General features: G+C 46.0%; 1 protein-coding gene across 4 annotated transcripts in view; it reads left to right on the forward strand.

Annotated features, from left to right (window-relative positions):
- The window catches only part of CORO2B (coronin 2B), a gene marked incomplete at its 5' end in the record, with an annotated part of 141,987 nt that overhangs the window by 61,691 nt on the left and 52,654 nt on the right, over positions 1 to 27,642 (forward strand). For 3 of the 4 annotated variants that reach the window (XM_082383348.1, XM_082383347.1, XM_082383345.1), the window contains one exon: positions 9,075 to 9,275. In XM_082383348.1, the coding sequence (XP_082239474.1) occupies positions 9,075 to 9,275 (201 nt within the window). Of the gene's footprint in view, positions 1 to 5,399; positions 5,491 to 9,074; positions 9,276 to 27,642 lie in introns of those variants that run through there. The other variant, XM_082383346.1, reaches the window with a different exon arrangement.

Genomic DNA, 27,642 nt, shown 5'->3' on the forward strand with positions numbered 1-27,642 from the left:
GATAGCGATTCCAAGGCGTAGGTGTGGCTGATACCCGCATTTCACCAAAAAGGACACCAAGCCTGGAGAAAGAAGATGCCTTATCCCAGGTCACACAGGTAGTGACCCAAACAAGACTAAAAATGTCAGCTTTTCTCTGATAGCCCGTGGACAGGGAGTGGCTCTCCCACAGATCCTGACGGGCTGCCCCATGACAACAAGTGTCCAGTATCCACCAGGGCAGATCCTGAGGCCTCCTGGGCTCCCCAACTGACAGCTCTCCCCAAGGATGTAACCATGAGCTCCCCCCCACCCCGTCACCTGAGTCAGAGACGGAAACAAAAACTGCCCTCGTACATTTTTTTGTGTTCCGGTTACAGGACTGAGTTTTAGCCATCGTCATCTAGAAAGTGCACCCGCTGGCCACAATAAATCATTTTTAGGATTGGAGGACAGGATACAATTTGTCTCCACCTGGAGTGTACACAGAGATTGTCTCAGAGGAGGAAAAAGCCTGCTTCCATTTCTTAAGAGGCTATAAGGGCCGTTCAGCTGCAAAACGAACACTTCCTCCTTCCGGGCCCTCCCCCTCTCAGAGGGAGACCAGGGTGGCCCTGGGCCCAGGGAGAGGCCCAGCAGCCACGCACATCTGGAGGCCAGAGCCTTTCCCTCCCTCTTCCTGACCCTCGGCCCAGCTCAGCCCCCTCCTTCTCCTGCCAGAGCTTGGCCCTCCCCACGTAAACACTTAATTGAGGTCAGAGTCTCTCCCTTACAGGAGAAGAGGGGAGGGTAGAACTAGTGTGTGATGAGCACACCCTCCCCACCCCACCTCCGTGCCAGACACCTTGCCAGGCATTTAGCATTTGGTCACTTCATTGCATCCAGTGAGCTGGATAACGTTATTCGAATTTTACGGGTAAAGAAACTGATGCTCAGAGAAGTTGAGTAACTCGTCTAAAGTCACACAGCTAGCAGATAACAGCCAAGATCGAAACCTTTGGATTCTTTCTGACTCCTCCAAACCCTGCTTCCTATACAGTTTCTTTACACTTTTGTGTAGTGCCCTGTACTGTATGGAACAAGTAGGGAGGAGTAAGAGCTTGGGTGGAGAGGCTGAAAGAGGAGAGATGTGTACTATGTTGGAAAGAACAGGAAACTAAGAGTCAGAATTTCCTTTTTTTTTTTTCTTTAGCCTTCTATCCAAATATCTCATTTAATTCTTATTACAACTTATTGGGCAGGTAACATAATTGTTTCCATCTTATAGCTACAGAAGCAGAGATTTAGATCAGTTTAGAAACTTGACCAGAGGGACTTTGCCATTAAGTGGTAGAACAAGGACCTGAGGCCACCCAAGTCTTTTTTTGTTTGGTTTGGTTTTTCAACATTATTTTATTTATTTATTATTTACTTTTTACTTTTTTATTTTTTAATTTTCATTTATTTATTTATTTAATACAGCAGGTTCTTGTTAGTTATCTATTTTATAAATATTAGTATATGTATGTCAATCCCAATCTCCCAATTCATCCCCCCCTTCGCCCCCCGCCACTTTCCCCACTTGGTGTCCATACGTTTGTTCTCTACATCTGTGTCTCTGTTTCTGCCTTGCAAACCAGTTCATCTGTACCATTTTTCTAGATTCCACATATATGAGTTAATATACGATATTTATTTTTCTCTTTCTGACTTACTTCACTCTGTGTGACAGTCTCTATGTCTTTCCACGTCTCTACAAGTGACCCAATTTTGTTCTTTTTTATGGCTGAGTAATATTCCATTGTATATATGTACCATATCTTCTTATCCATTCATCTGTTGATGGACATTTAGGTTGCTTCCATGACCTGGTTATTGTAAATAGTGCTACAGTGAACATGGGGCTGCATGTGTCTTTTTGAATTATGGTTTTCTCTGGATATGTGCACAGTAGTGGGATTGCTGGGTCATATGGTAATTCTATTTTTAGTTTTTTAAGGAACCTCCATACTGTTCTCCATAGTGGCTGTGTCAGTTTACATTCCCACCAGCAGTACAAGAGGGTTCCCTTTTCTCCACACCCTCTCCAGCATTTGTTGTTTGTAGATTTTCTGATGATGCCCATTCTAACTGGTGTGAAGTGATACCTCATTGTAGTTTTGATTTGCATTTCTCTAATAATTAGTAATATTGAGCAGGTGTTCATGTGCTTCTTGGCCATCTGTATCTCTTCTTTAGAGAAATGTCTATTTAGGTCTTCTGCCCATTTTTGGATTGGGTTGTTTGTTTTTTTGATATTGAGCTGCATGAGCTGTTTGTATATTTTGGAGATTAATCTTTTGTTAGTTCCTTCATTTGCAGATATTTTCTCCCATTCTGAGGGTTGTCTTTTCATCTTTATAGTTTCCTTTGCTGTGCAAAAGCTTTTAAGTTTCATTAGGTCCCATTTGTTTATTTTTGTTTTTATTTCCATTTCTCTAGGAGGTGGGTCAAAAAAGATCTTGCTGTGATTTATGTCAAAGAGTGTTCTTCCTATGTTTTCCTCTATGAGTTTTATAGTGTCTGGTCTTACATTTAGGTCTTTAATTTTGAGTTTGTTTTTGTGTATGGTGTTAGGGAGTGTTCTAATTTCATTCTTTTACATGTAGCTGTCCAGTTTTCCCAGCACCACTTATTGAAGAGACTGTCTTTTCTCCATTCTGTACCCTTGCCTCCTTTGTCATAGATTAGTTGACCATATGTGCATGGGTTTATCTCTGGGCTTTCTATCCTGTTCCATTGATCTATATTTGTTTTTGTGCCGGTACCATATTGTCTTGATTACTGTAGCTTTGTAGTATAGTCTGAAGTCAGGGAGCCTGATTCCTCCAGCTCCATTTTTTTTCCCTCAAGGTTGCTTTGGCTATTCGGGGTCTTTTGTGTCTCCATACAAATTTTAAGATTTTTTTGTTCTAGTTCTGTAAAAAATGCCAGTGGTAATTTGATAGGGATTGCATTGAATCTGTAGATTGCTTTCACCCAAGTCTTTTTAAGAGTCAGAACGTCTTGACTGAGGTCTTGTCTCTGCCACTTTCACAGCTTGTGACTTTGGGCCAGTCTCTCAACCTCTCTGAGCCTCAAATTAGTCACACATGTACCAGGTATTTTCAATGGTATTGTAGTATCTGTCCAGCTCTGCCCATTGGACAGCTGCGGCTGGGGGAGAATGAGGTGATGTTGAGGTGGCAGCTGGGGAGCGTCATGGAATTGGTCGCCTTGCTGATACTGTGCTGTCAGTGGTAAGGGACTCATTAAGCCCCAGCCTGAAGGGTGTACTGAGTTCAAGAGGCCAGAGGAGATGAGGCTACATGACTGGAAGTACAAACACTACAAGGAAGGGCTTGGGCCCAGAAGCCCTAATGGGGTGAGAGTAAGGACCAGGCCCTCATCCTGTGGCCAGGGGTGGGGTATCAGCTCAAAACTCAAAACTTCAGTAAACTGAAGTCACAGCCCTGGGGTGAGGTTCACCCTGTCGCCTCCAAGGAACTGGGCAGTTGTGCCTGAACTTGGCCCTTGCCCTCCCACCATACCAAGAGATTATTCAACCAGGGTCACTGGGAGGCTCCTATAGACAGGAATCCAGCACCAGGCCTGGGGTGGAGGGCGGCTGTGCAGGGGCCAGAAGGAGTTGGATGATCGCCTAACTTACAATCTAGTAACGGGAGAGAGAATACATACGTACCTTGAAATAAGTGACTGTGCAGTAATCAACAATGTGGGAAGGCCTACGGGGAGATGGCAATTGCCATGGGAGCCGTTGTCCTTCCTTGTCACAGCAACCCAGCTGGGGAGGCATTACAATCCCTGTTTTGCAGAGAAGAAATGCCGCTGGCCAGGGTGTCCAGTTTGTTGCTCTCTGACCCTAGCACTCCTCTCATTGCAACACAATGTTTTTAATAAACTAGAGGAACTCTATTATTTGGGGGCTGGAAGGCCATCTAGTCTCATCTGTTGTTCCACGCTGCCCTTAACCCAGAGATCATCCACCTCAATCTTGAACCCTTCCAGGGATGGAAAGCTCATTACCTATCATGATAACTTCCTTTTCCATCTCAGGCAGCTCTAACCATTAAGAAAGTCCTTCCTTTTAGGGAGCTCAAATGTGTCTCAATCGTGTGCTGATTGCGCCTGTAAGGTTCATAGAGAGTGTCCTACCCTCACTAGAACTAGCAGGGAGGAATCCACCAGGATCTGGGCTGAGCTTGAGGGCAAGGGGCAAAGGGCCAGATTTTCAGGTGACCTCTTGGCTGCCACACTGATTTCCCTGTGAGGTCTGGGTGGCTCTTTCAGTCCCAGCCTCAACGTGGCCTCCTCCCTCTGCAGAATAGGGAGGAGGCTTTTCTGTTCCCTGCCTGCACACCCGTGCATCTGACCTCAGAATGAAGTCAGCCCCTTGGTAAGCACAGGAGGAAAGGTCAGAACTCTGTGGCCTCCAGATGCTCCACTTTGGCCCACAGTGTGTGCCGGTTCCTGATCTGGTCTCCCAGGTCCTCCAGCTGTCTGTCCACCACCCTCCAGAGCAAATACGCAGCACTGGCCAGCTGTCCCCCTCACTGCCGCCAGCCAGGCCAGGTACATGTTCCCAAGTTCCCTCTGTCCCCTCCTCCCTATCCTCACCCCGCCCAAGCCAGGGATTACTAACAGGGGCATCTTTAATGTGAATAGAATCAAGGCTTTACATCTGACTCCTAAAGTTTATAGGGAATCCAGGAATGACTTTGAAGAGACCACAAAGCAACATGAGACAAATCGCTAGAACATTTTCTTTTTTTATTTTCTTTTTGGCTGCGTTGGGTCTTCGTTGCTGCACGCGGGCTTTCTCTAGTTGCAGCAAGCTGGGGCTACTCTTCGTTGCGGTGCGCAGGCTTCTCATTGCAGTGGCTTCTCTTGTTGCGGAGCACGGGCTCTAGGCGCGCGGTCTTCAGTAGTTGTGGCGCGTGGGCTCAGTAGTTGTGGCTCACGGGCTCTAGAGCGCAGGCTCAGTAGTTGTGGCACACGGGCTTAGCTGCTCCACGGCATGTGGGATCTTCCCGGACCAGGGCTCGAACCCGTGTCCCCTGCATTGGCAGGCAGATTCTTAACCACTGCGCCACCAGGGAAGCCCCTAGAACATTTTCTAAGACAAATGATTTGATGTCTTTAAGAAGTCAGTGTCACTAAAAAAAAAAAAGTGATGGGAGTGCTCTAGATTTAAAGGAGTCCAAGGAGAGATCCCAACCAAATGAAATACACGGGAGCAGCACAGCTCCCAGTCCTGGTTCAAAATAGGGAACAGCTGTAAAAGGCATTTTGAAGAATTTTGAATATTGGCTGGGTATTAGACGGTACTGAAGAATTGTTGTTAATTTTCTTAGAGGGGGTAAGAGTGATGTGCTCATGTAGGAAATCGTCCTCCTTTGTAGGAAATGTGTGCCGACATAATAAATGGGCAGGAGTCATCACGTTGGCAGCTTCCTTTCAAACGATTCCACAAAACTAAAAAATCCGAAAGAGGTAGGTACATAAAGGAACGTGGCAACATGTTAATGATGATGAACCCAGGTGGTGGGTGATTATCGTACCATGCTCTCAACTATTTTTGCATTTTGAAGTATTTTATAATAAGAAGTTGGAGAAAACATAATATGGTCTGCAGAGTCAGAACAGGTTCCAGTGAATCCTGTGCTTACTCACTGTCTGAACTTGGGCTGGGTCTGTTTCCCACCCTGTGCAACAAGGACAGTCATAGTTCCCACCTCGCAGGGGATCGTGCACAGTGCCCGGTGCTCTCTCAGTGTCCCGTGCTGGCAGATGGCCCCTCCTCCGTGAAGCCCACCCTGACGCCCCCTCTTCCCTGACCTCTCACTACCGTAAACTTGTCAAGCATCCATTTCATCTCCTCCGTTGGCTTGTAAGATATTTGAAAGTGGAGTCCGTGTCTGATGCTTTCCAGACACCTCTCAGTAGACTGGGCCCACAGGAGCAGCAGTGATATCTTATCTTGAATGAGACCTTGTACCTGCATATCTCATTTTGACTCTTTTTTTTTTTAATTAATTAATTAATTAATTTATGGCTGTGTTGGGTCTTCGTTTCTGTGCGAGGGCTTTCTCTAGTTGCGGCAAGCGGGGGCCACTCTTCATCGCGGTGCGCGGGCCTCTCACTATCGCGGCCTCTCTTGTTGCGGAGCACAGGCTCCAGACGCGCAGGCTCAGTAATTGTGGCTCACGGGCCCAGCCGCTCCGCGGCATGTGGGATCTTCCCAGACCAGGGCTCGAACCCATGCCCCCTGCACTGGCAGGCAGACTCTCAACCACTGCGCCACCAGGGAAGCCCCTCATTTTGACTCTTAAGGTAACCAGATAAAGTCAGGAATTATGGGTCCATTTTAGAACATCTCAGGGAGGCACAGTGTCTTTCCAGGGCTGCTAGGAGTTAGAATGGGGAGTGAAAACCCAGGACTGCAGACTCCCGGTCCAGCACTCTGCCAGGCATGCTCACTGTGGCTTCATGAGGGGTGAAGGTGCAGGCCCAGTGATAAGGGCCCCCTGGCCTCCTTCCCCCAGCCCTTCCAAAGGTCCAGCGGAGAGGTCAGCCCCAGCCTACCAGCCAATGGGGAGAGGCCAGCGGGCTTGCTGAGAGATGCTCTCTGTTTTTCCTAGGATGCAGGCTGGGGCTGATCCCCACAGAGTTCTCTCTGCTGGACTTTTGGGAGGGCAGTCAGGTTCAAGTCAGGCCCTGAAGGCTAAGGTTGGGCTGGACAGAGAAGAGAGCGAAGGCATTCCAGGCCAGAACTGCACCAACAAGGAACGAGAGGTTGGAAAGAGCAGGCTCACCACCTCCTTTCTCTTCAGGGGCAACTGTGGCATCTAGAATGTTCTACCTGAAAGAGACAGAGTGATTTCCAGTACTCCCATATCAGACAGAATTTCTGCCGGTGCCATGTACCACCCAGACTATATTTTTCATGCTGTATCTTTCTTTGAATTAATTCATTATTTTTAAACTTAGCTTTCTTAGCACTGATACCTGTGAAATCATGGACTTGGCATGCAAGTTATATTTTTTCTAATGCAAATTAAAAATAAATATGTAACTACTAAAATTTAAAACTTCATCTCTGTACCGTGTAAAGGAACCATGAGTGACCACCTGGGACCACACTCGGGGCATCACTGATGTAATCCTGATGAGGAATCGGTCAGAAGAGGACTGTCTGAGGTCACACAGCCAGAAATGACCAGCCAGGCTCCCGTCCAGTGCACTTGCCTCTCCAGCTGGACTTTGTTCTGAACAGTCTTGGGCAGAACTCGCCAGAGAGGGGAGAAGGCAGGAGGGAAAGGGGTACAGTGTGGGCAGAGGCTGGGAGGTGGGGAGGAGTGGAGAGTAGGGCGGCTGGCCCTGCGGCGTGGAGAGTGGCCTGGGGGAGTGGAGAAGGCGGGTGGAGGCCCAGAGAGCTGGCCGGAAGAGGGCTTGCCTGAAGAATCCCTGGGATTCTCCTCATTGGATCTGAACTTCTTCCTTCAATAAAGAGGCCTTTGTGGCTGAGCTCCTGGCTGTATTTAAATCAGATGCAAAGTTTTGTTTTCAGTCAAATTCCCAGGGTTGGTTTCCTGATTCTGTGGTGGTATTTCCTTTTGTTTTCCTCCCCTTGGAAATTTCATCTGAAGAAATTTCTGTCCTGAGATGGGGTGGGAGACTCAAGGCATATCAGGAGATTTGGCAGGAAGGGGAGAGGATGGATAATGGCAAAGTCGGGCCAGAAGGATGTTCATTTAATAAAGCGCTTATTGAGCTCCTACTGAATGCCAGGCCCCGGCTGGGAACTTGCCATTGCTCATTGAGCTTGGATGCGTGTCTGCCAGGAGAGCACCGACTTGGGCTCCATCTGCCATGGCGCCCATTCGTAGGGCTTCCCCATAGGAGGCGCCATCCTACAGCAAAGCTGAACTCCACGGTGGGCTGCCCATCCTGTCCTCCACACACCCACACATGCACATCTGTGTATCTGTGTTCTCCACTGTGCACAGCACGGGACACTCATGCAGCAGGGGCCAGTTGGTCAGTCGGTTGGACCCTGTGTCATGGTTAGTGGGTGGTGAGGGGTAGGGAGGGGTACCATTCCATTCTCTAGAACAGGGGCTCTCAAACTTTGGTGTATTTCTGTCTCACTGGGGCAGGGAAGCTGGATTAAAATGCCTCTTTCTGGGCCCCATACCCAAAATATTGGATTTAGTAGGTCTGGATTGGGACCCAGGAATCAACATTTCTAACAAACGATGTGGGAGGCTGAGAAACCTCCCCGATCCCGGATGATTTTGATACAGGTGATCTGTGGGCCACACACAGAGAAACCTTGCTCCAAAGGGTAATCTGGCATAAGAAAGAGTCTCAGATTTCCAATCAGGAGACTTGTGTTCATGACCCTACTCATTAGCTGTGTGGCCTTGGACAAGTCACTTTACCTCTCTGGGCCTGGTGGTGATGATGATAATGATGATGCTTATAATGATGATGGTGATGATGTATAGGACTAAGAGATTTCTGAGGGTGCACTTGTGGGTTAGAAGCCCTAGAGAGAATCAGAGGAGCATATGATAATGGGTGGTCATTTGCCTTGCTGCACGTAAAGGGGCTGTCTTCCTCCCCCGCCCCTCATCATTAGAAGTGTTCTCTCTCTTTGTGAACACCCAGCCTCCTCTGTCTGCACGTCCCATACTAAATTAAGCACAGTTTCTGACACGCAAGAGGCAGCCCAGACATGTTATTGGATGGATGGTCTGCTCTATCACGTGGCACGTCCCTTGAGAGTGAAAGGATCCTCCATCCTTTCAGCAAGGTGGTGTGGATGTGTATACCGAAAGCAGGAAGTGTGTGGATGCCCTCATGCCAGTCTTTGCTCTTGTGGGACTTTATTGAAAGAGTAAGTCCTCCAGCAGAGGGCCGGGCACCCGATTCTTGGAGGTTCCTTCCCCTCTCCCCGCATCCTGAGGGCAGATACTGGGCCTTCCTCACCTCCTGCATCCCTGAGACCTCCCGCACGTGCCCTTTGGGAAGCAGTCCCCGGCTTGACCCTTGTCTCTTCTGGCCCCTCACAGATGTCCTGGCGTCCGCAATACCGCAGCTCCAAGTTCCGGAACGTCTATGGGAAGGTGGCCAACCGGGAGCACTGCTTCGACGGGATCCCCATCACCAAGAATGTGCATGATAACCATTTTTGCGCCGTCAATGCCCGCTTCCTGGCCATCGTCACTGAGAGCGCGGGAGGTGGCTCCTTCCTCGTCATCCCCCTGGAACAGGTAGGCACCCGTACCTCCGTAGGCCTGATTGCAGCCCCAGGGTGGAGAGAAGCCCTGCTTGGTCACTGTTGGGCCTGTTGCCCCTGTCTCTCTCTGGCCCCCACCTTTTACTTTCTCATTGTGTGTCCAGTGGCTGTGCCTTCCCCAAGGCTTTCCCCAAGAGTCACCAGAGCAAGTGTAGGTGGGGGACCTGAGGAATATCCAAGGAGAGAACAAGTACATCCAGGAGACCTGAGATCTGTTCCCAGAACTTCCGCAACTTGGACAAGTCACTTGCTTTGGGGTACATGGGGTTCCCATTAACCCCAAGGGATTGGATCATCTGATCTCCAAGGCCAGACCCAGCTCTACAATTCTGCGTCCTGGGTGTCCCTTTGGTTTGGAGCTGGAGGGGATAAAGACCCAGCATAGTCACATTGGGTGTCTGCAAAAATGACACACTCATTAAAAACAACATTTCAAACTCTTCATTGAAGGACTAGAAATAATTTACCTTCTCCCTCATCCCCCACCTCCTCTCTAAAAGCTTCTTCCCTTCTGTGGCTGCCTTCGAGAATATAGCAAATTAAATGTGCAGAGCCTAGATCATGAAAATTTGAAGCTTTGCCATTCAGGCAGAGTCCCCGGAGGCCCGTGGGAGGTCACGTGCCTCAAGGAAAGTGCTTGCTGTCAGTCCCGCTTGTTTATGGCTGAGCTCTCCCTCCCCGGCCTGACTCATCACTCCCACCCTCCACGAAGCACTCGGGGAGAGGAGGAGGTACATGCCCAAGGAAGCCTCGAAACCCTCCGTCAGCTGCTGGTGGAGGATGGATTTTTCCAGTCTCACCTGCCCACAGTGGGGGAGCACAGTTTTGGGAAAGCCTTAGGCCAGATCCTCCCTTCCACTAAAGGGGGCAGCTGCGGTGACAGGGACTCAGAGCCTGATGCACAGAGAGGTCGGAGGAGCTGTGGACTTGGGAGCAGGAAGTCTAGGTTCTATTTGGGCTCTGCCACTCACCGGGAGCGTGACCTCGGGCATGTCACTTAACCCCTCTGCACCTTATTTTCTGTAATGGTAAAGTGGGCATCTTAAATCCCCTTCCACCTACATAGTGATGTTGGCATCAAGGAGGGTAATGGACAGAAAGCTCTCCGAGAACCAAACTGCATGGTAAAGATGTTTTGGTGCTTTCTTGGAGTGTCATCAGCTCTGCTTGTCAACTTTGCAGATGCCCACAACAGCTCTATCTCATTGGGAAGGATTCTGAAATGTAGCTTGCCTCCCCTCCTGAACCAGGTGGGCTCAGATATCTGTCTACTTGGGAACCAGCTTAGCTCCAGCTGCAGCAGGCAGGCCTACAGGTCCCCAGCAATGCATGGGCTGGTTCTTACTGGGGCTCAAGCCCATTGACAGCACCCTGCCATGCTCCACTACATGGATTACAAAGGTCAACAGTCAATGCCTCACACCATAACAAAAATTAATTCCAGATGGATTGAAGATCTAAATATTAAGAAATAAAAAGAAAAGCTGCAAGTGTATTAGAGGGAAATGGAGAGTATTTTTAAAATCATGCAACAAGGAAAGGCTTCCTAAGCCAGATGAGAATCCATAAAACCATAAAGGAAATGATTAATAGATTAGAATAAATTTAGAATAAAAGTTTTAAAGGCAGTTTTTGTACTCTATTGAGACGTGTAAGCAAAATTAAAAGGCAAGCCACATAATTGAGGCAAGCCAATATTTGCAATATATGACAGACAAAAGAAGCTTGTCCAGAATATATAAAGATTTAAGAAAAATCAATAAGAAAAAGGACTCAACAGAAAATGGGCAAGGGATATGAATAAGCAATTCATAGAAGACAAAATATAACTTTTAGCCTACTAAGTAGAAAAAGATTTAAAAGAATCATAATCTTTGGTTTTGCCAAAGATTTCAGAGGACAGGCACTCACATACACTCTCAGGACATTTGGTATATTTACATCTTACTCTTGGTGAGGTGTAAATGGAGGTAACCTGTCAATATCTATTAACATTTAAAGATGCATGTCCATTGACCCAGCAATTCCACTTCTAGGAATCCATTCCAGAAATATTCTCAAGTATATATTTTTTAAAGTCTGCAGCATTTTTGTACTCAACATTTTTAACAAACATCAATTTTTTATTGTCTCCTACCTACAGAAATAAAATTTCTCTCTCAAATTGCTTAAAGTTTCTAAACTCCTCTCAGTTTCTGTAATGGTACCAAAGAGTTTCATACCATCCGTAGCACTGCCCTAGAATATGATCAGCTTTTGTAACCACTTCACAGACAGCAGGAAAAAAAGGACTCTTTACAGAGCGTTAAGTCTTGCTCTCTATGGAAACATATGTATCTGTACACATACATATATATTCAACGTGCACATAGCCTTTCAACTTTACTTGTTCACATCCTGTGATACATTTTGTTTCATTTGATTAATAATGGACTAAAAGTGATGGCTCACCCTTCCAGTTGGTTTCTGTTGTTTTCTCTCATTCCAGGAAGTTTTCACTTTACGTAGGTACTCGGTGATTTGTGCGGCACTTTTATAGTAGTGAAAATGGGAAGCAACCCATTTCAATAAGGAAATGGATGAACAGATTAGGGGCCATCCACAGAAAGGGGTGCTATGCAGTCACCAGAGGTGATGGTGTAGACTAGTTGTTCTCAAGTGTTCAGCCTCAGAATCACTTTACGCTCTTAAACATTTTTGAGAACCCCAAAGAGCTTTTGCTTATATGGCTGTATCTATTAATATTTAGCATATTCAAAATAAAAATGAAGGAATTTCAGGGAATTCCCTGGCAGTCCAGTGGTTAGGATTCTGCACTTTCACTGCCAAGGGCCCGTATTCAATCCCTGGTTGGGGAAATAAGATCCCACAAGCCGCAAAAAAAAGAAAAAAAAAAAGGAATTTCAAAAATATGCATTTGTTAATTCACCTAATAATAAACCCATTTTACGTACTCCCGAAAAACATATTTTTATGAAAAATAATTATATTTTCTAAAAAAAATTAATGAGAAGAATGACATTTGCAAATCTCTTTAAATTAGTCTGGCTTAGTAAAAGATGGCTGGATTTGCATATCTGCTTCTACATTCAGCCTGTTGCAATATCACACATCATACAGCCTCTGGAAAACTCCACTGTACAGTCCTGAGAGAATGAGTGAAAAGGCCAATAATGTCTTGTATTATTATGAAAATAGTTTTAACCCAACGGACTCCCTGAAAAAGTCTTGGGGATCTCCAAGGGTTCCCAGACAATACTTTTAGAACCACTGATGCAGGGGAATATTTAATGAGAGAAAAATTTATCACCCACTGTTAACGGAGGGAAAAAAAAGGTAAAATCTGATTAATCCCGTTGAAAAATATCTATCTAGCCATCCACCTATTTGGAAAAGACACCTAATGTTGTTTTTTTTTTTTGGGTGTGTTGGGTCTTGGTTGCTGCACGCAGGCTTTCTCTAGTTGTGGCGAGCGGGGGCTACACTTTGTTGCGGTGTGCGAGCTTCTCATTGCAGTTGCTTGTCTTGTTGCAGAGCATGGGCTCTAGGTGCACTGGCTTCAGTAGTTGCAGCACACGGGCTCAGTAGTTGTGGCACACGGGCCCAGTTGCTCCGCAGCATGTGCGATCTTCCCAGACCAGGTATCGAACCCGTGACCACTGCATTGGCAGGCGGATTCTTTTTTTTTTAATGCTTATTTTATTTATTTATTTATTTTTAAAAACATCTTTATTGGAGTATAATTGCTTTACAATGGTGTGTTAGTTTCTGCTTTATAACAAAGTGAATCAGTTATACATATACATATGACCCCATATCTCTTCCCTCTTGCATCTCCCTCCCTATCCCACCACTCTAGGTGGTCACAAAGCACCGAGCTGATCTCCCTGTGCTATGCGGCTGCTTCCCACTAGCTATCTATTTTATGTTTGATAGTGTATATATGTCCATGCCACTCTCTCACTTTGTCCCAGCTTACCTTTCCTCCTCCCCGTATCCTCAAGTCCATTCTCTAGTAGGTCTGTGTCTTTATTCTCGTCTTACCCCTAGGTTCTTCATAATCATTTTTTTTTCTAGATTCCATATATATGTGTTAGCATACAGTGTTTGTTTTTCTCTTTGTGACTTACTTCACTCTGTATGACAGACTCTAGATCCATCCACCTCACTACAAATAACTCAATTTCATTTCTTTTTATGGCTGAGTAATATTCCATTGTATATATGTGCCACATCTTCTTTATCCATTCATCTGTCGATGGACACTTAGATTGCTTCCGTGTCCTGGCTATTGTAAATAGAGCTGCAATGAACATTTTGGTACATGACTCTCTTTGAATTATGGTTTTCTCAGGGTATGTGCCCAGTAGTGGGATTGCTGGGTCATATGGTAGTTCTATTTTTAGTTTTTTAAGGAACCTCCATACTGTTCTCCATAGTGGCTGTATCAATTTACATTCCCACCAACAGTGCAAGAGGGTTCCCTTTTCTCCACACCCTCTCCAGCATTTATTGTTTGTAGATTTTTTGATGACGGCCATTCTGACTGGTGTGAGGTGATATCTCACTGTAGTTTTGATTTGCATTTCTCTAATGATTAATGATGTTGAGCATTCTTTCATGTGTCTGTTGGCAATCTGTATATCTTCTTTGGAGAAATGTCTATTTAGGTCTTCTGCCCATTTTTGGATTGGGTTGTTTGTTTTTTTGATATTGAGCTTCATGAGCTGCTTGTAAATTTTGGAGATTAATCCTTTGTCAGTTGCTTCATTTGCAAATATTTTCTCCCATTCTGAGGGTTGTGTTTTCGTCTTGTTTATGGTTTCCTTTGCTGTGCAAAAGCTTTTAAGTTTCATTAGGTCCCATTTGTTTATTTTTGTTTTTATTTCCATTTCCCTAGGAGGTGGGTCAAAAAGGATCTTGCTGTGATTTATGTCATAGAGTGTTCTGCCTATGTTTTCCTCTAAGAGTTTGATAGTGTCTGGCCTTACATTTAGGTCTTTAATCCATTTTGAGTTTATTTTTGTGTATGGTGTTAAGGAGTGTTCTAATTTCATTCTTTTACATGTAGCTGTCCAGTTTTCCTAACACCACTTATTGAAGAGGCTGTCTTTTCTCCACTGTATATTCTTGCCTCCTTTATCAAAGATAAGGTGACCATATGTGTGTGGGATTATCTCTGGGCTTTCTATCCTGTTCCATTGATCTATATTTCTGTTTTTGTGCCAGTACCATACTGTCTTGATTACTGTAGCTTTATAGTATAGTCTGAAGTCAGGGAGCCTGATTCCTCCAGCTCTGTTTTTCTTTCTTAAGATTGCTTTGGCTATTCGGGGTCTTTTGTGTTTCCATACAAATTGTGAAATTTTTTTGTTCTAGTTCTGTGAAAAATGCCAGTGATAGTTTGATAGGGATTGCACTGAATATGTAGATTGCTTTGGGTAGTATAGTCATTTTCACAATGTTGATTCTTCCAATCCAAGAACATGGTATATCTCTCCATCTATTTGTATCATCTTTAATTTCTTTCATCAGTGTCTTATAATTTTCTGCATACAGGTCTTTTGTCTCCTTAGGTAGGTTTATTCCTAGATATTTTATTCTTTTTGTTGCAGTGGTAAATGGGAGTATTTTCTTAATTTCACTTTCAGATTTTTCATCATTAGTGTATAGGAATGCAAGAGATTTCTGTGCATTAATTTTGTATCCTGCTACTTTACCAAATTCATTGATTAGTTCTAGTAGTTTTCTGGTAGCATCTTTAGGATTCTCTATGTATAGTATCATGTCATCTGCAGACAGTGACAGCTTTACTTCTTCTTTTCTGGTTTGGATTCCTTTTATTTCTTTTTCTTCTCTGATTGCTGTGGCTAACACTTCCAAAACTATGTTGAATAATAGTGGTGAGAGTGGGCAACCTTGTCTTGTTCCTGATCTTAGTGGAAATGGTTTCAGTTTTTCACCATTGAGGATGATGTTGGCTGTGGGTTTGTCATATATGGCCTTTATTATGTTGAGGTAAGTTCCCCCTATGCCTACTTTCTGGAGGATTTTTATCATAAATGGGTGTTGAATTTTGTCAAAAGCTTTTTCTGCATCTATTGAGATGATCATATGGTTTTTCTCCTTCAATTTGTTAATATGGTGTATCACATTGATTGATTTGCGTATATTGAAGAATCCTTACCTTCCTGGGATAAACCCCACTTGATCATGGTGTATGATCCTTTTAATGTGCTGTTGGATTCTGTTTGCTAGTATTTTGTTGAGGATTTTTGCATCTATGTTCATCAGTGATACTGGCCTGTAGTTTTCTTTCTTTGTGACATCTTTGTCTGGTTTTGGTATCAGGGTGATGGTGGCCTCGTAGAATGAGTTTGGGAGTGTTCCTCCCTCTGCTATATTTTGGAAGAGTTTGAGAAGGATAGGTGTTAGCTCTTCTCTAAATGTTTGATAGAATTCGGCAGGTGGATTCTTAAGCACTGCGCCACCAGGGAAGTCCCACACTTAACGTTAAAAGTGGTTATCTCTGAGTATTGGGATCATGAGTGCTCTTTCATTTTCTTCTTTTTCCTTAACTATATTATCTAAATTTTTTTTAGATGAACACTTAATGTTTTATACTTTAGGAAAAAAAAAGAAAGAAAAGCAATTTGTTGACATGAAGAGGGAACCTGTGAGGTTTCAGAGAACAAATAACCCAGAGTAGGGGCTCAGCACTCATTTGATGTATGTGACAAATGTTTTCTTCCAGAGGAACACGTGCTTCTGAGCTGGCTGGAGAAAATGCTAGCAAGATACAAGTACCCAGAGTGAGGGTGAAGGGCTGGAGGGTAGGGGCAAGGCAGCTCCTGGATCTGAACAGTTCCTTTAGTCTGAGGCAGGACCCTGATGTCTGAGACTCTGCGGAACAGGGTACTGCCCCCAGAGAGGGGCTGCTTAGGAATCAGGCCGACTCTTGCCTTCCCCTGCTGCCTGGGCCAAGGCTGTCAGTCTCCTGCCCCCTGTGGTCAGGGCTGAGCACACTGCTGTGGGCCGGCCAGTCTTGGGGATAGAGGGGGGGCAGCAACAAACAGCAATAACAATAATGCCAAGTTCAGGACCCTCATTGTCTGTCAGCAGGAGACATGAGCTGTTCCACTTTGGTCGGTTTTCTAGGAAGAAGGTTATATTATTTTAGCTCCAGTTTTTTTCTCCCTCCGTTTAGATAGAAATCTCTCTAAAAACAGTTTCCTGTATTATTCAACACAAACACAGGAAAGATTTTGGCCGTATCTTAGTGAGTCCTAATCATTGCTTAGAGCGTTACTCGTGAGCCGTGAACTCACGGTGGCACACTTTTGTCCCTGCACTGCTTGGGTCCAGACACTTTTCCTGAGCAACCAGAAGGCCACAGGACACTGTCTGCTTTTGTAGTTCTTTTCTGAATTTTTGGCCATCTACTGTCAAATGTCCTTCCCATTCCTTTCTTGCTTCTCTGAGAGGTTTGGGGCAGAGGAGAATAGCAAGCCTGGCACCCCCAAATTCCTGCCCTGAGGCCGAGCCCGAGGCTGACTCTTCCAAGAGCTTTTCTTCCTTTGTTCAGTTTCCCTTAAAGCCAGCTTGCCTGAGACTTCAATATTTGTGATTAAAAACTTTTCCCCAGGGTAGGAATCATGCCCACAACACCTACAAGCAATGATGATGCCTTGCCTTTGTACAGCACTCCAGTCCAAGAAACTCTGTCTTCATCAATCCTCTTGGGGGGTTTGGTAGAGCCATCCCCATGTTACAACTGGGGAAGCAGGCTGCAGAGCCGGACCAGAAACCAGCTCACTTATTTCTAAACCCGCGACTCTTTCCACTGCCCGTGACGCTGGGGGATGGATAAGTTCGGGCCGGGCCGGCAGATCTCGAAGGAGTGGATTTGTCTTTCCGGGGGCTCTTGCTCAGGCTGCTGTTGTGAAGGCCAGAGCCGGTTTTTTCCCTGGTTAACGTTCAGCCACCAGCTCTCTCCTCTCTGGAGTGGAATGTTAAGCTGCAGATGGGGGAGCAATCAGCACCCTGATTGCCTGGCACAGCTGGAGGGGCCTTATGAATATTCCAGAGACCAGGCACGGTGCCCAGAGGCCTGATTAACCACTTGGGCCTCCCCAGGTACACGGCCCCTTTCCTGCTGCACTCCATCAGGGCCGCCTGCCTGCCCCGTCCACATCCAGGCCGCAAGAAGGCCAAAGCTGGAAGCCGAGCCTGGCATGCCTGAGCTTTAGCCAGCTGCCTACTACCTCCCTGGCACCTGGGAGAAAGGAAAGAAACCTGGCGTGGACATCAGGGGTCTGGGTTTTCCCCGTAACCCAGCAGTCCTCAGCCCTGGTTGTCCACTAGAATCACCTGGGGAGCTTTTGAGGGTCTAACATACCAGCTCTTTTTGAATCTTACCTCAAGTCCCATGATGAAAGTACAGTTATTCTTCCCATTTTATAGATGACAAAACAGAGCCTTGGAGAAGTCAAGTGACTCCTTGGAGACTGTACAGCACATAAGTGGCAGAATTTAAGGCCAGGGCTCCCCCAGCCACATGCCAGCCCGCTTTACAGAGGGTTAGGGAGAGGCGTGTCTCCAGATGTACCTTGTATTATTATTACTGTCATTTGAATGTCTCCGCATGTCCAAGGGTTTCCTTGAACATTAATTCAGCCAGTACTTTATGAGCTCCTGTGATGTGCTGATGCCTCATGTGTCCATCTTTTCTGGAAGCCATGAGAGCAGCTATTTCCTAGACGGTGGGGAAGCTTCCTCTCTGAAGGACAGAAGCAACAATTTTAGTCAGCAAGGAGAGGTGAGGGAAGGCGTCCTGGAACAGGGGACCACACAAGAGAGCGTTACTCCTTCAGTCATGGGGCGTGCACTGGGCACCCAGCCCCGTGCCAGGCACTGGGACCCAAGTAGCATCAGACCTTGTCTCTGAAATGTGCAGGGGGCGTCCCGTTGGTGGGCCAGGCAGGTGGGAGTTCCCTATAGGGTCCTGCCCATGTCTTGTTCAAGGAACCAACTCCATGGTGCGTGGAGGGAGCTATGGAACAGGTCCATCTTAACTGCTTCCTGCCAGCAGTTCAAAATGATGGGCATTATTGCATTCTCCAGAAACTGGAGTCCCTGGTTAATTTACGTTCAGATTTAGCTTCAGATAATGCAAATAACCCAATTCTGGGATTGGGATGCTGAACTTGGTCTCCAGAGAGGGGTCACTCCTCCTCCCTGTGTAAGCCTTATGGCCTCCACTTTCCCCCTTCATGTCTGCTTAGTCTCAACAACCTGGTGGTGGAACATTTACCCCTGGGTCTTAGGGCTGGGATGCTGTATTGTCCTCTCCCAACCCAATCAGTGTGGCCTCCTCTTGCTTCTTCCCCTGTCTGGGGTATTCAAGGGTAGAGGCCTAACCAGGGCTGAGCAGTTGCTCCTGGTCTCCCCAGCCCTGCAGGGGTGGGCGGTGGAGCTGGGCTGCAGCAGAAATGGTAGCAAAATTCCACAAGGCTTCTCAGTGAGGAGAGCAGAGCCCTGGAGCAGGAGAGCAGCACAGGACGGGGCTAAAAGCAAACAGACCTCGCTGGAATCTCTCTGCCTTACCACTTAGTTACTGTGTGACCTTAGGTGAGTCACTTAGCCTTCCCGTGCCCTAGTTTTCCTATCTGCAAAATGACAGGGTTGGACCACATGATCTCTAGAGTTCAATTTAGCTCTCACAATTCTGTTCCCTTCTGACATCATCTTATGCAAATAGGTCCTCATTCGTGTGCTGGTAGGCACTGTGAAGAATATAAGAATGGCTCCTTCTCATCCCTCAAGGCCCAACTCAGATGAGGCCAGCTCCATGAAGCTTTCCCCATCCCAATACCCATCGGAGGCATTTTGTGTCTATCGCTTAGAGTACTGTCTACATGCTTACTTCTTTTCTAGATGGTTAGTCCATCCATCTGTCCATCCACCCACCCACTCATCCATCCATCTATCCAGCTATCCATCCACTCACCTATCCATCCATCTACCCACCCACCCATCCATCCACCCACCAACCCACTCACTCACACATCCATCTTATAAATGTTTATTGAGTACCTGCTCTTTCAATCGCAGTTCTAGAATTGGGGATGCTACAGTAAATAAGACCAATCTCCATCTGCATGGAGCTTGCAGTCCAGTTAGCTGCCTTGATTAGACTGAGAGCCCCTGAGAGTGGGGACATGTCTGATTTGTACAGGGCCTGCACACAGTAGGTGCTTAGCAACTGGGCACTGGGCTGACCTGAGGCCAGGTCCCAGAGGCACCGTGCCACATCTCCCCAGCCAGGGTTTTCTCTTTGCTGGTCCTGGGAGCCCCTCCCCTCCAGGCTCCAGGGACAATGTGGTGCCCTACAGGGGCTTCCCGGACTGAAGGGGGGCTGCATCCTCCCCTTAAAGCCCTTAGAACAGTATTGCCCTACCTAGCTGCTCTGGAACGAACCCGGATGTTGGCAGACCTGTTAGCTCCGTGACTCACAGTACGTTTGAGGCCTAATGTTAAAAGGACGAGGGGAAAAGTGCCTAGCTCAGTGCTGAAGACTGTAATCAAACCAGACTTCTTTGCTCACCCAGAGCCTTGGCTTCCATTCTGGATTTCTGTAACACTCCCTCCCCATCACTCCCCACAGTCAGCACTGGGCCTCTCAATCCTCTCTCCCATAAAAAAGTCCCAAATCGTCATCCCTGCTCCCCTCTGCAGAGAGGTCGCCCCTCTCCCGAGGAATTCAGAGAGCCTTTTCCAAATCCATCTTTCAGATCTTCCCTCAATCGTTCTTTGTTCTTCAAGCTGCCTTCTGCTTGCTGCAATTTGCATCTCAAAGCCTGTGACAGCATGCGTGTATATATATACAGTAAGTGACTTTGGGAAAGGGGGAGAAGGCACTGGAAAGAGAGAGAGGTCTCAACTGCATTGCATTTGTCTGAGGCCTGAGATTGACAGCCTTGCTTGATGTTTTTCCCTTTTTTGGAAGAACAATTTCTTATTTTTGAGAAAACGAAGGCAAGCTTTTCAGCAGAAGGGGAAGTGTCGCTCCCTTGTTTTATTCCTCGGTTATGGGATGAGGTGCTGTCTCTGGATTGGAGGTACATGGGCCAGGGATACAGCCTGGCTGGTGGGAATCCTGGGGAGTCAAAGAGTCCATCCCTCTGCCTCAGGGCCCGGGCCTCTGCTAGCTTCATTCTTCTCTTTCCTAGCAGAGCCAGTGAAGCTGGAAGTAATAGGGCCTGGTCCCCTAGAACTGTGAACTCCGGCCATGCGCCCTCACTCTGACCGCAGGTACCATCCTGGATTCCAAACCAGCTTGACAGTTAGCTTGCTCTGCTCCCCATTTTCCTTCTAATGGAGACCCCGGTACCTTTAGAAATCATAGCTCCATCCCTTAGCTGGAAACCCCTGCACATGTAACCTCTCTGTGCCTCACTTTCTCTGTTTGTGAAATAATAATGGTACTTGTTTCCCAGGTGCTGCGATGATTAAATAAGGTGCTGTATCAAGCACTTAGCACATAACCTGGCATGGAGTGTGTGCTCCGTGACTAGAAACTATCGTGATGCCGAGGGCTTCGCCCATCCCCTCCCCTTCCTCAGTCCACTCAGGCCCAGAAATAGCCCTTGGGCACCTGCGCCCACAGTCAGCAAGAGGGGAGGCTTGTCTTTGGCCTTCCTACCAGACAACCCCCTGAGCATTCCTAGCAGTGAGCCCTCACCCTGCTCTAGGAAGGCGCCCAGAGCCCTCCAGAGGGGCACATGGATGTAATGTACCAGGCTGAGTGCTCGGAGGAAGGGAATTAGGGGAGGGGACTCGCCCGCTTTGGGGCCCAATCATGTACCTCTAAGTCAGCCTGCCTGCTTGTCTGGAGTCCTCCTCTCCGCCAGGGTTAAAAGAGATAAGGCATGCATATCGTGTCTGGTATACAGCCAGTGCTCAATAAACCTGCGCTGTACTGCTTCTATTATTACAACTACTATAATAAGCTCCAGGTTGGTGGTGGGGAAGGGAACTGGGAACAGGGGCTCTCTGGAATCCAGCTGGCTCGGATGCGAGGCACAGGCCTGTTGGGTGGGCATAGGTGTGAGATTCTGTGCCCTGAGCCTGAGGCCACACGATCCTCACAGCCCACTTCCACCTCTCCAATGCCCCAATTCCAGTCTTACATGGTCACTATTCCAAGCACCTTGTTGTACCCAGGAGAAATCCTGGCCGCAAGGAGAAGGGTCTTATCCAACTCTCTACAGCATGCGTGAACGCCCTCAGTGCCCTTACCCAGGAATCCTTGCACTCAGCTGCTCCTGAGTCCAGAATCAGACCTACTAAGGCGTTGGTGATGACAGTGGCTTCCTTTACCAGGGGATTTTTCACTTGGTTAAGGTTACGATGAGTTTTAAGGAGACCAAACGCTTGAGACCCAAAGGAATGTGTTGCTAACAGTGGAATTTCACAGACGGCAGGGGGAGCTGTCCACACGGCGCAGCCATCCCCGCGCCCTGTCCCGTCAGGCCTGAGGCCATAGTGTCAGAAGCTCCCTCCTCGTAGGTCCATGAACTCCCACACTTCAGGGAGCAGAAGTGGTATAGGGTTCAGGAGGGGCACAGGAAGTGGAACTAAGGTGGACTGGCTTGAAGCAGAGCATCTCCCTGGGGGCCAGTGGGGCCCTGAGGCCTTGGCCAAGACCCCTACTATTTGGTCATCTTTTGGCAGCTTCCAGAACAATGAGTATGTGTTAGCCTCAGAAACTCCAGGTCTGATTTAGTCCTTAGGCAGTTTCCTTTTCAGGATGGCCTTCCTAAAGTCCCTCCCCAACCTCCACCCCCATCCCAAGGCTCTTAAAGGGCCAGGCCACCTTGATTGGGAGGTAGGATGGGGTGGGATAGGTCACAGCACTCAGCCTCTTAAGACAAGAGACTGCTGTGTGGCATCAGCTAGCATGATGCTCTAGCCTGTCCTCCCCACTTTCCATTCTATTCAGCCAAGACCTTGTTTTTAGTTACTAAGCAACCTATGCCTAAGTTTCCAAGTGGGTCATCCTTCAAGTGAACACCAGAGGGGGAAGGTATGGGTGGCAGTGCTTAGAACTCTGCATTTTATAGATGGAGACACTGAGGCCCAGAGAGGTCAATGGACTTGGTCAAGGTTGCACAGCTAGTTACAGCCCCATGTGTCAGATGATCAGTTCAGGCAGCAGACCCTCAGGATCCCATTCCCCCACCCCCACCGCCACCAAGAGAAGCACCCAGGCAGCAGCAGCAACACCTTAGGGACTTTTCATGAGAGGCTCCCATCTACCCAGACGGGGAAGCCATATGCCCAATGGGGAGGCATGAAGGCTCTGGCCTTGGTCTATCTGGACTCAAGTCCCAGCTGTACCATTTACTAGCCATGTGCTTTGGGCAAGTGACCTAACTCTTCTGTGCCTCTGTTTCCTCATCTGCAAAATGGGAGAAACACTAGTCTCAACCCCAAGGGTGTTCTGAGGATTCAGTGAGGTGTTACATAAAGCCTGGGAGGATGCCTGGCACAGAGGAAGCCTCTCTGCGTGTGGGCTTACCCACTTGGGACACCAGCCAGCCCTGCCCCCACCCCCAGGCTTACTCCTTTATCTCAAGGGAGTTCAGCCTCAATTTTATCAGTCTTATGAGGTTATAGATCTAGTACAAAAGTTTTCAAACTTTAATTTTCAACCCTGGAACATTTTGTTCAACTAAAACAGGTTCTTAACTTCTGAGGGCAGTAGGCGTAGTTTAGAAAAGCCTGTGGACGCATTCACATAACAAAGTTTTTAAGCACATGAAATAAAATATACAGGATTACAAAGGAAACCAATTACACTGAAATTTAGTTATCAAAATATATACCAGAATTGTGATATAGTAGCCAGTGTGCTTTTATATTAATGCATTAAATAACATGATCAAGTAGACAGCATAATCAGTACTGTAATTTCAAAGCAGTGATGAGTATAAACAATATTTGAGGTAGCAGTAACAGGGTAAGGAGATCTGAAAATATCTATGACGTCTACTGATGAAAACGTTACAGGTTCAGCTAATGCTTCTGGGGTCTGCTACTTCATTTATAAACAAAGGACATACTAAATTTCATTTAGAAGCTAGTGAAAATATAGATGTGATTTTCCTCCTAGCCAAGCTCATAGACCTCTTAAAGGGTCTATGGACCCAGGTTGAAGACCCCTGAAATAAAATTGCAGGCAGATTATAATTGTCTGAAATCAAGACAAGCAGAAGTGCTCTGGTGGAGGCTTGGTGGGGAGGGGGCAATGCAACCTGCCTGAGCACCCCTGTGAGGCACCCCAGATCCTAAGCTCTGCTGGCAGTGGGGATGCCTGACTTCTCTGCCTGGTTCTTTGTAACCTTGGGCAAGTCCCATTGCCTTTCTGGGCCTCAGTTTCCCCATCTGTGAAATGAGATGTCGAACCCATTGTCGTTTGAGGTCTTTCTTGTCCAGCTCTCACATTCTGGTAGTCTGTGCTTCTCCTCCCCTGGAGACAAAGGCCTCAGAAGCATGTGTCTGCGGGAGCCCTGGACCAGGGAGAGGGAACAGCTGGGGCCAGGCTGGCCAGCTCCCAATTGTTCAAGAGAGGAGGAGGAGGAGATGCATGGTTCTCTCCAAAGTGACAGCTGGGTGAGCCTGGCTGGGGGCTTCATCCTCGCCTGCCATCTGTGCCTCCTTCCTGCAGTCGGTGGAGGGGTGGGGGTGGGAGGGGTGGGGGGGATGGGGGGGCAGCAGTTGGGAGTTGTGGATGGGGCCCCAGGCCAAATAGCAACCTGGGTGGGAGGGGGAGGGGCTGCCTGAGAAGGAGCCAGGGAAGAGCCTGGTTGCTTGCTCTTGGGTGCTTAACTCTTTCCATCCTCCCTTTTCCCACCGTCTCTTCCAGAGTTCTGGAGAGGGGAAGATACACAGCCGTGGGTCCAGTTAGGCTACTTCATGGCTGTGTGACCTTGGACAAGTTGCTTAACCTTTCTGAGCTTTACTTTCCTCCTCTGTCCAATAGACATAATTCCTAAGACTCCTCATTGGGATGGGAACAAGGTTTAAATAACACAGGGTAGATCAAGTACCCCAACACAGTCCTGACAGTGGTAGGCACTTCCCTGTGGGCTCAGTGCTACCAGCCATCCCAGAAGAGGGCTTGCACCTGAGACAGTGAAAACCCATGCTGATTGGAATGCAACACTGAGGCTGTGGTGAGGCTGGACATAAAGGTCTATAAGTGCTGTCACCTCCCCAGGCATGGGGGACTTGACTTTCTCTCCTCCACACCTTTGCTCTAGCTCTTCCCCACTCTGGGCCGCCCTTTCTCACCAATGTCCACATATAGAAAATCTTACCTACTTAGAATAACGTCTATTTACGAGTATTTCTTTTCAGATAGGTAAAAATCTTCATATAGTTTAAACTTCAAAAGCAAAGGACATACAGTGAAAAGTGTGCCTCTCATACTTAGCTTCCACTTACTCAGTTTGTCTACCAGGAGGCAACCAGTGCGCAGTTTCTCAAATGTCTTTCCTGAAATAAGTATATATATTCACACACACACATATTCCTTTTTACACAATGATTGCATGGTACTTATGTTGTTCTCTGTGTATCTTGCTTTCTTGTGTGTAATTATATATATTGGAGATCTTTCCACATCAAATACAGAAAGTTTCCTCATCCATTTTTACAGCTACACAGTGTTCCCTTGTTTGGACGCACCATCATTTGTTAAGCCACATATTGCCTGCTGATGAGTATCTAGGTTGTTTCCAAATTTCACTATCACAAACAGTGCTGCAGAGAAGAATTGTGGACATGCCTTGTTTCATATATCTGTAGAATCAATTCCTAGAAGTTGAACTCATAGTTCTAGAGGTATGTACTTTCTCCCAGGAAACACACACATATGCACGCACACACACACACACACACACACACACACACAGGAGAATTTCTTCCTGACATTGCAGTAGGCAAAGATTGTTCAATAGGACACAAAAAACAATAATTATAAAAACAACTGATAAATTGGACCTTATCAAAATTAAAAAACATTTGCTCATCAAAAGATACCATGAAGAATGAAAAGGCAAACCACAGACATAGGGGCAACATTTGCAAGGCATATACCTGAGGAATTTAAAAATGGTAAAAAAAAAAGGGGCGGGTGCAAGACTTAAATGGGCATTGCATGAAAGTGGACCTCCAAATGGCCAATAAGCCTATGAAAAGGTGCTACTTTCTCAGAGTAGTTTTAATTAGCATATTTTTATCAAGACTGAGGCTGAAACTCTCTTTATTTAACACCTATTTGCACTTCATTTTTGTATAAGTTGTTTATCTCCATGCAGTGCCCATTGTTACTCACTAGGAAAATGCAAATCAAAACCATGAGTTATATTACTATACACCCACCAGAACGGCCAAAATTTGAAAGACTGACAATGTTAAGTGTTGATGAGGAGCAACTGGAACTCTCATACTTTGCTGGTGGGAGTGTAAAATGTTACAGCCACTTTGGAAAACTGTTCTGCAGTGTCTAATAAAGTTAAGCAAATGTCCATCCTATGACCAAGCAATCCCATTCATAGGCTTATACCCAAGAAAAATGAGTACATATATCCACAAAAAAAAAGACTTGTAGAAGGATGTCTGTAGCAGCTTTTTTCATAATAGCCCTAAACTAGAAGCAACCCGAACCTCCCTCAGCGGGATAAACAAATTGTGAAAGATTTATAAAATAGAACAGTACACAGCAGAAAAAAAGAATAACTCCTAATACCCACAGCAGCAATGATGGATCTTTAAAACTTGTTGAGCAGAAGAAGCCAGACACAAAACAATACACACTGTATGATTTCATTTATGCGAAGTTCAGAAATAGGCAAAATTGATCTGTGATGTTGGAAGTCAGAATAGTGGTTGCATTTTGAGTTGGCATGAGGAAACTTTTAGGGTGATAGAAATCTTGATTGCAGTAGTAGTTACGTGAGTATGTACTTATGTACAAATTTAAGAAGTTATATAGCTGAGATCTCAGTATTTTATTGGATATAAATATACCATAGTTAAAATTTTCAAGTTGGGGGGAAAAGGTATGTGCTTTTGAAATTTTGATAGACATTGACAAAATCACTGAGGTTGTAACAATTTATATTCTCACCAGCAAAGTATATATTCCCCTACCCCCTTGAAAATGGAATATTACCATACTTTAAAAATTTTTGCCAAGATGGTGAGTGGGAAACTTTCTCAGAGTAGCTTCAATGAATATCTTATCAAAAAGGAGGTTGATATATCTTTATACGTTTAAAATCTATTTGCATTTCCTCTTTGTGTGAATTGTCTATCCATATCCTTTACCCATTTTTTCTATAGGATGATTGATTCCTTTCTTATTGATTTTAAAAGTTCTTTATATATTAGGGAAATGAGCCCCTTTTTTTAGGATATGAGTTGCAAATATACCTTTCAAATGGTGCTTTTTACACTGGAGATTTCCTCTTTGAAATTTCAAGAAGTCTCATTTACCAGTCTTTTGTCTTTTCTGGATCTTGGACCATGGTTAGAAAGTCCTTTCCTTCTCTGAGGTTATAAAGTAGTCTTCCTACCAGGCCTTCTGATACTTTGATAATTTCATTTTTATATTTAAATCTTTGCTTCATTTGAAGTTTATCTTGGTGTAAAGTATGAGGTATAGATTCAACTTAATTTTTTTCCAGGTGGTTATCCAGTTGTCTTAATACCGCTTAATGAAAAATCCATCTTTCCTCTGCTGATTTGAAATGCAGTTTTTACTACACTCTACGTTTCTGAATGTATTTGGGTTTATTTATGGACTGTCCATTCTTTTCTACAGATCTTTCTCTCTATTCATGTACCAGTACCACAATGCTGTGTTACTAAGGCTTTATAATGTGTTTTAATATCAGTAAGCCTAGTCATCATTCATCATGATCTTTTCTCAAATGTTAGCTGACCCTTCTTGCCTGTTTATTTTAGTATTTAATTTTGGCATCTGCTTATATAGATTAAAAAAACCCTCTTATTTTTTTTTTTTTAATTTTTATTATTTATTTATTATTTATTTTTGGCTGTGTTGGGTCTTCGTTTCTGTGCGAGGGCTTTCTCTAGTTGCGGAGAGCAGGGGCCACTCTTCATCGCGGTGTGCGGGCCTCTCACTCTCGCGGCCTCTCTTGTTGCGGAGCACGGGCTCCAGACGCACAGGCTCAGTAGCTGTCGCTCACGGGCTTAGTTGCTCCGCGGCATGTGGGATCCTCCCAGACCAGGGCTCGAACCCGTGTTCC

The sequence above is a fragment of the Balaenoptera borealis genome (genome assembly GCF_965194805.1).
Source record: "Balaenoptera borealis genome assembly, chromosome: 3".
Lineage (NCBI taxonomy): Eukaryota > Metazoa > Chordata > Mammalia > Artiodactyla > Balaenopteridae > Balaenoptera > Balaenoptera borealis.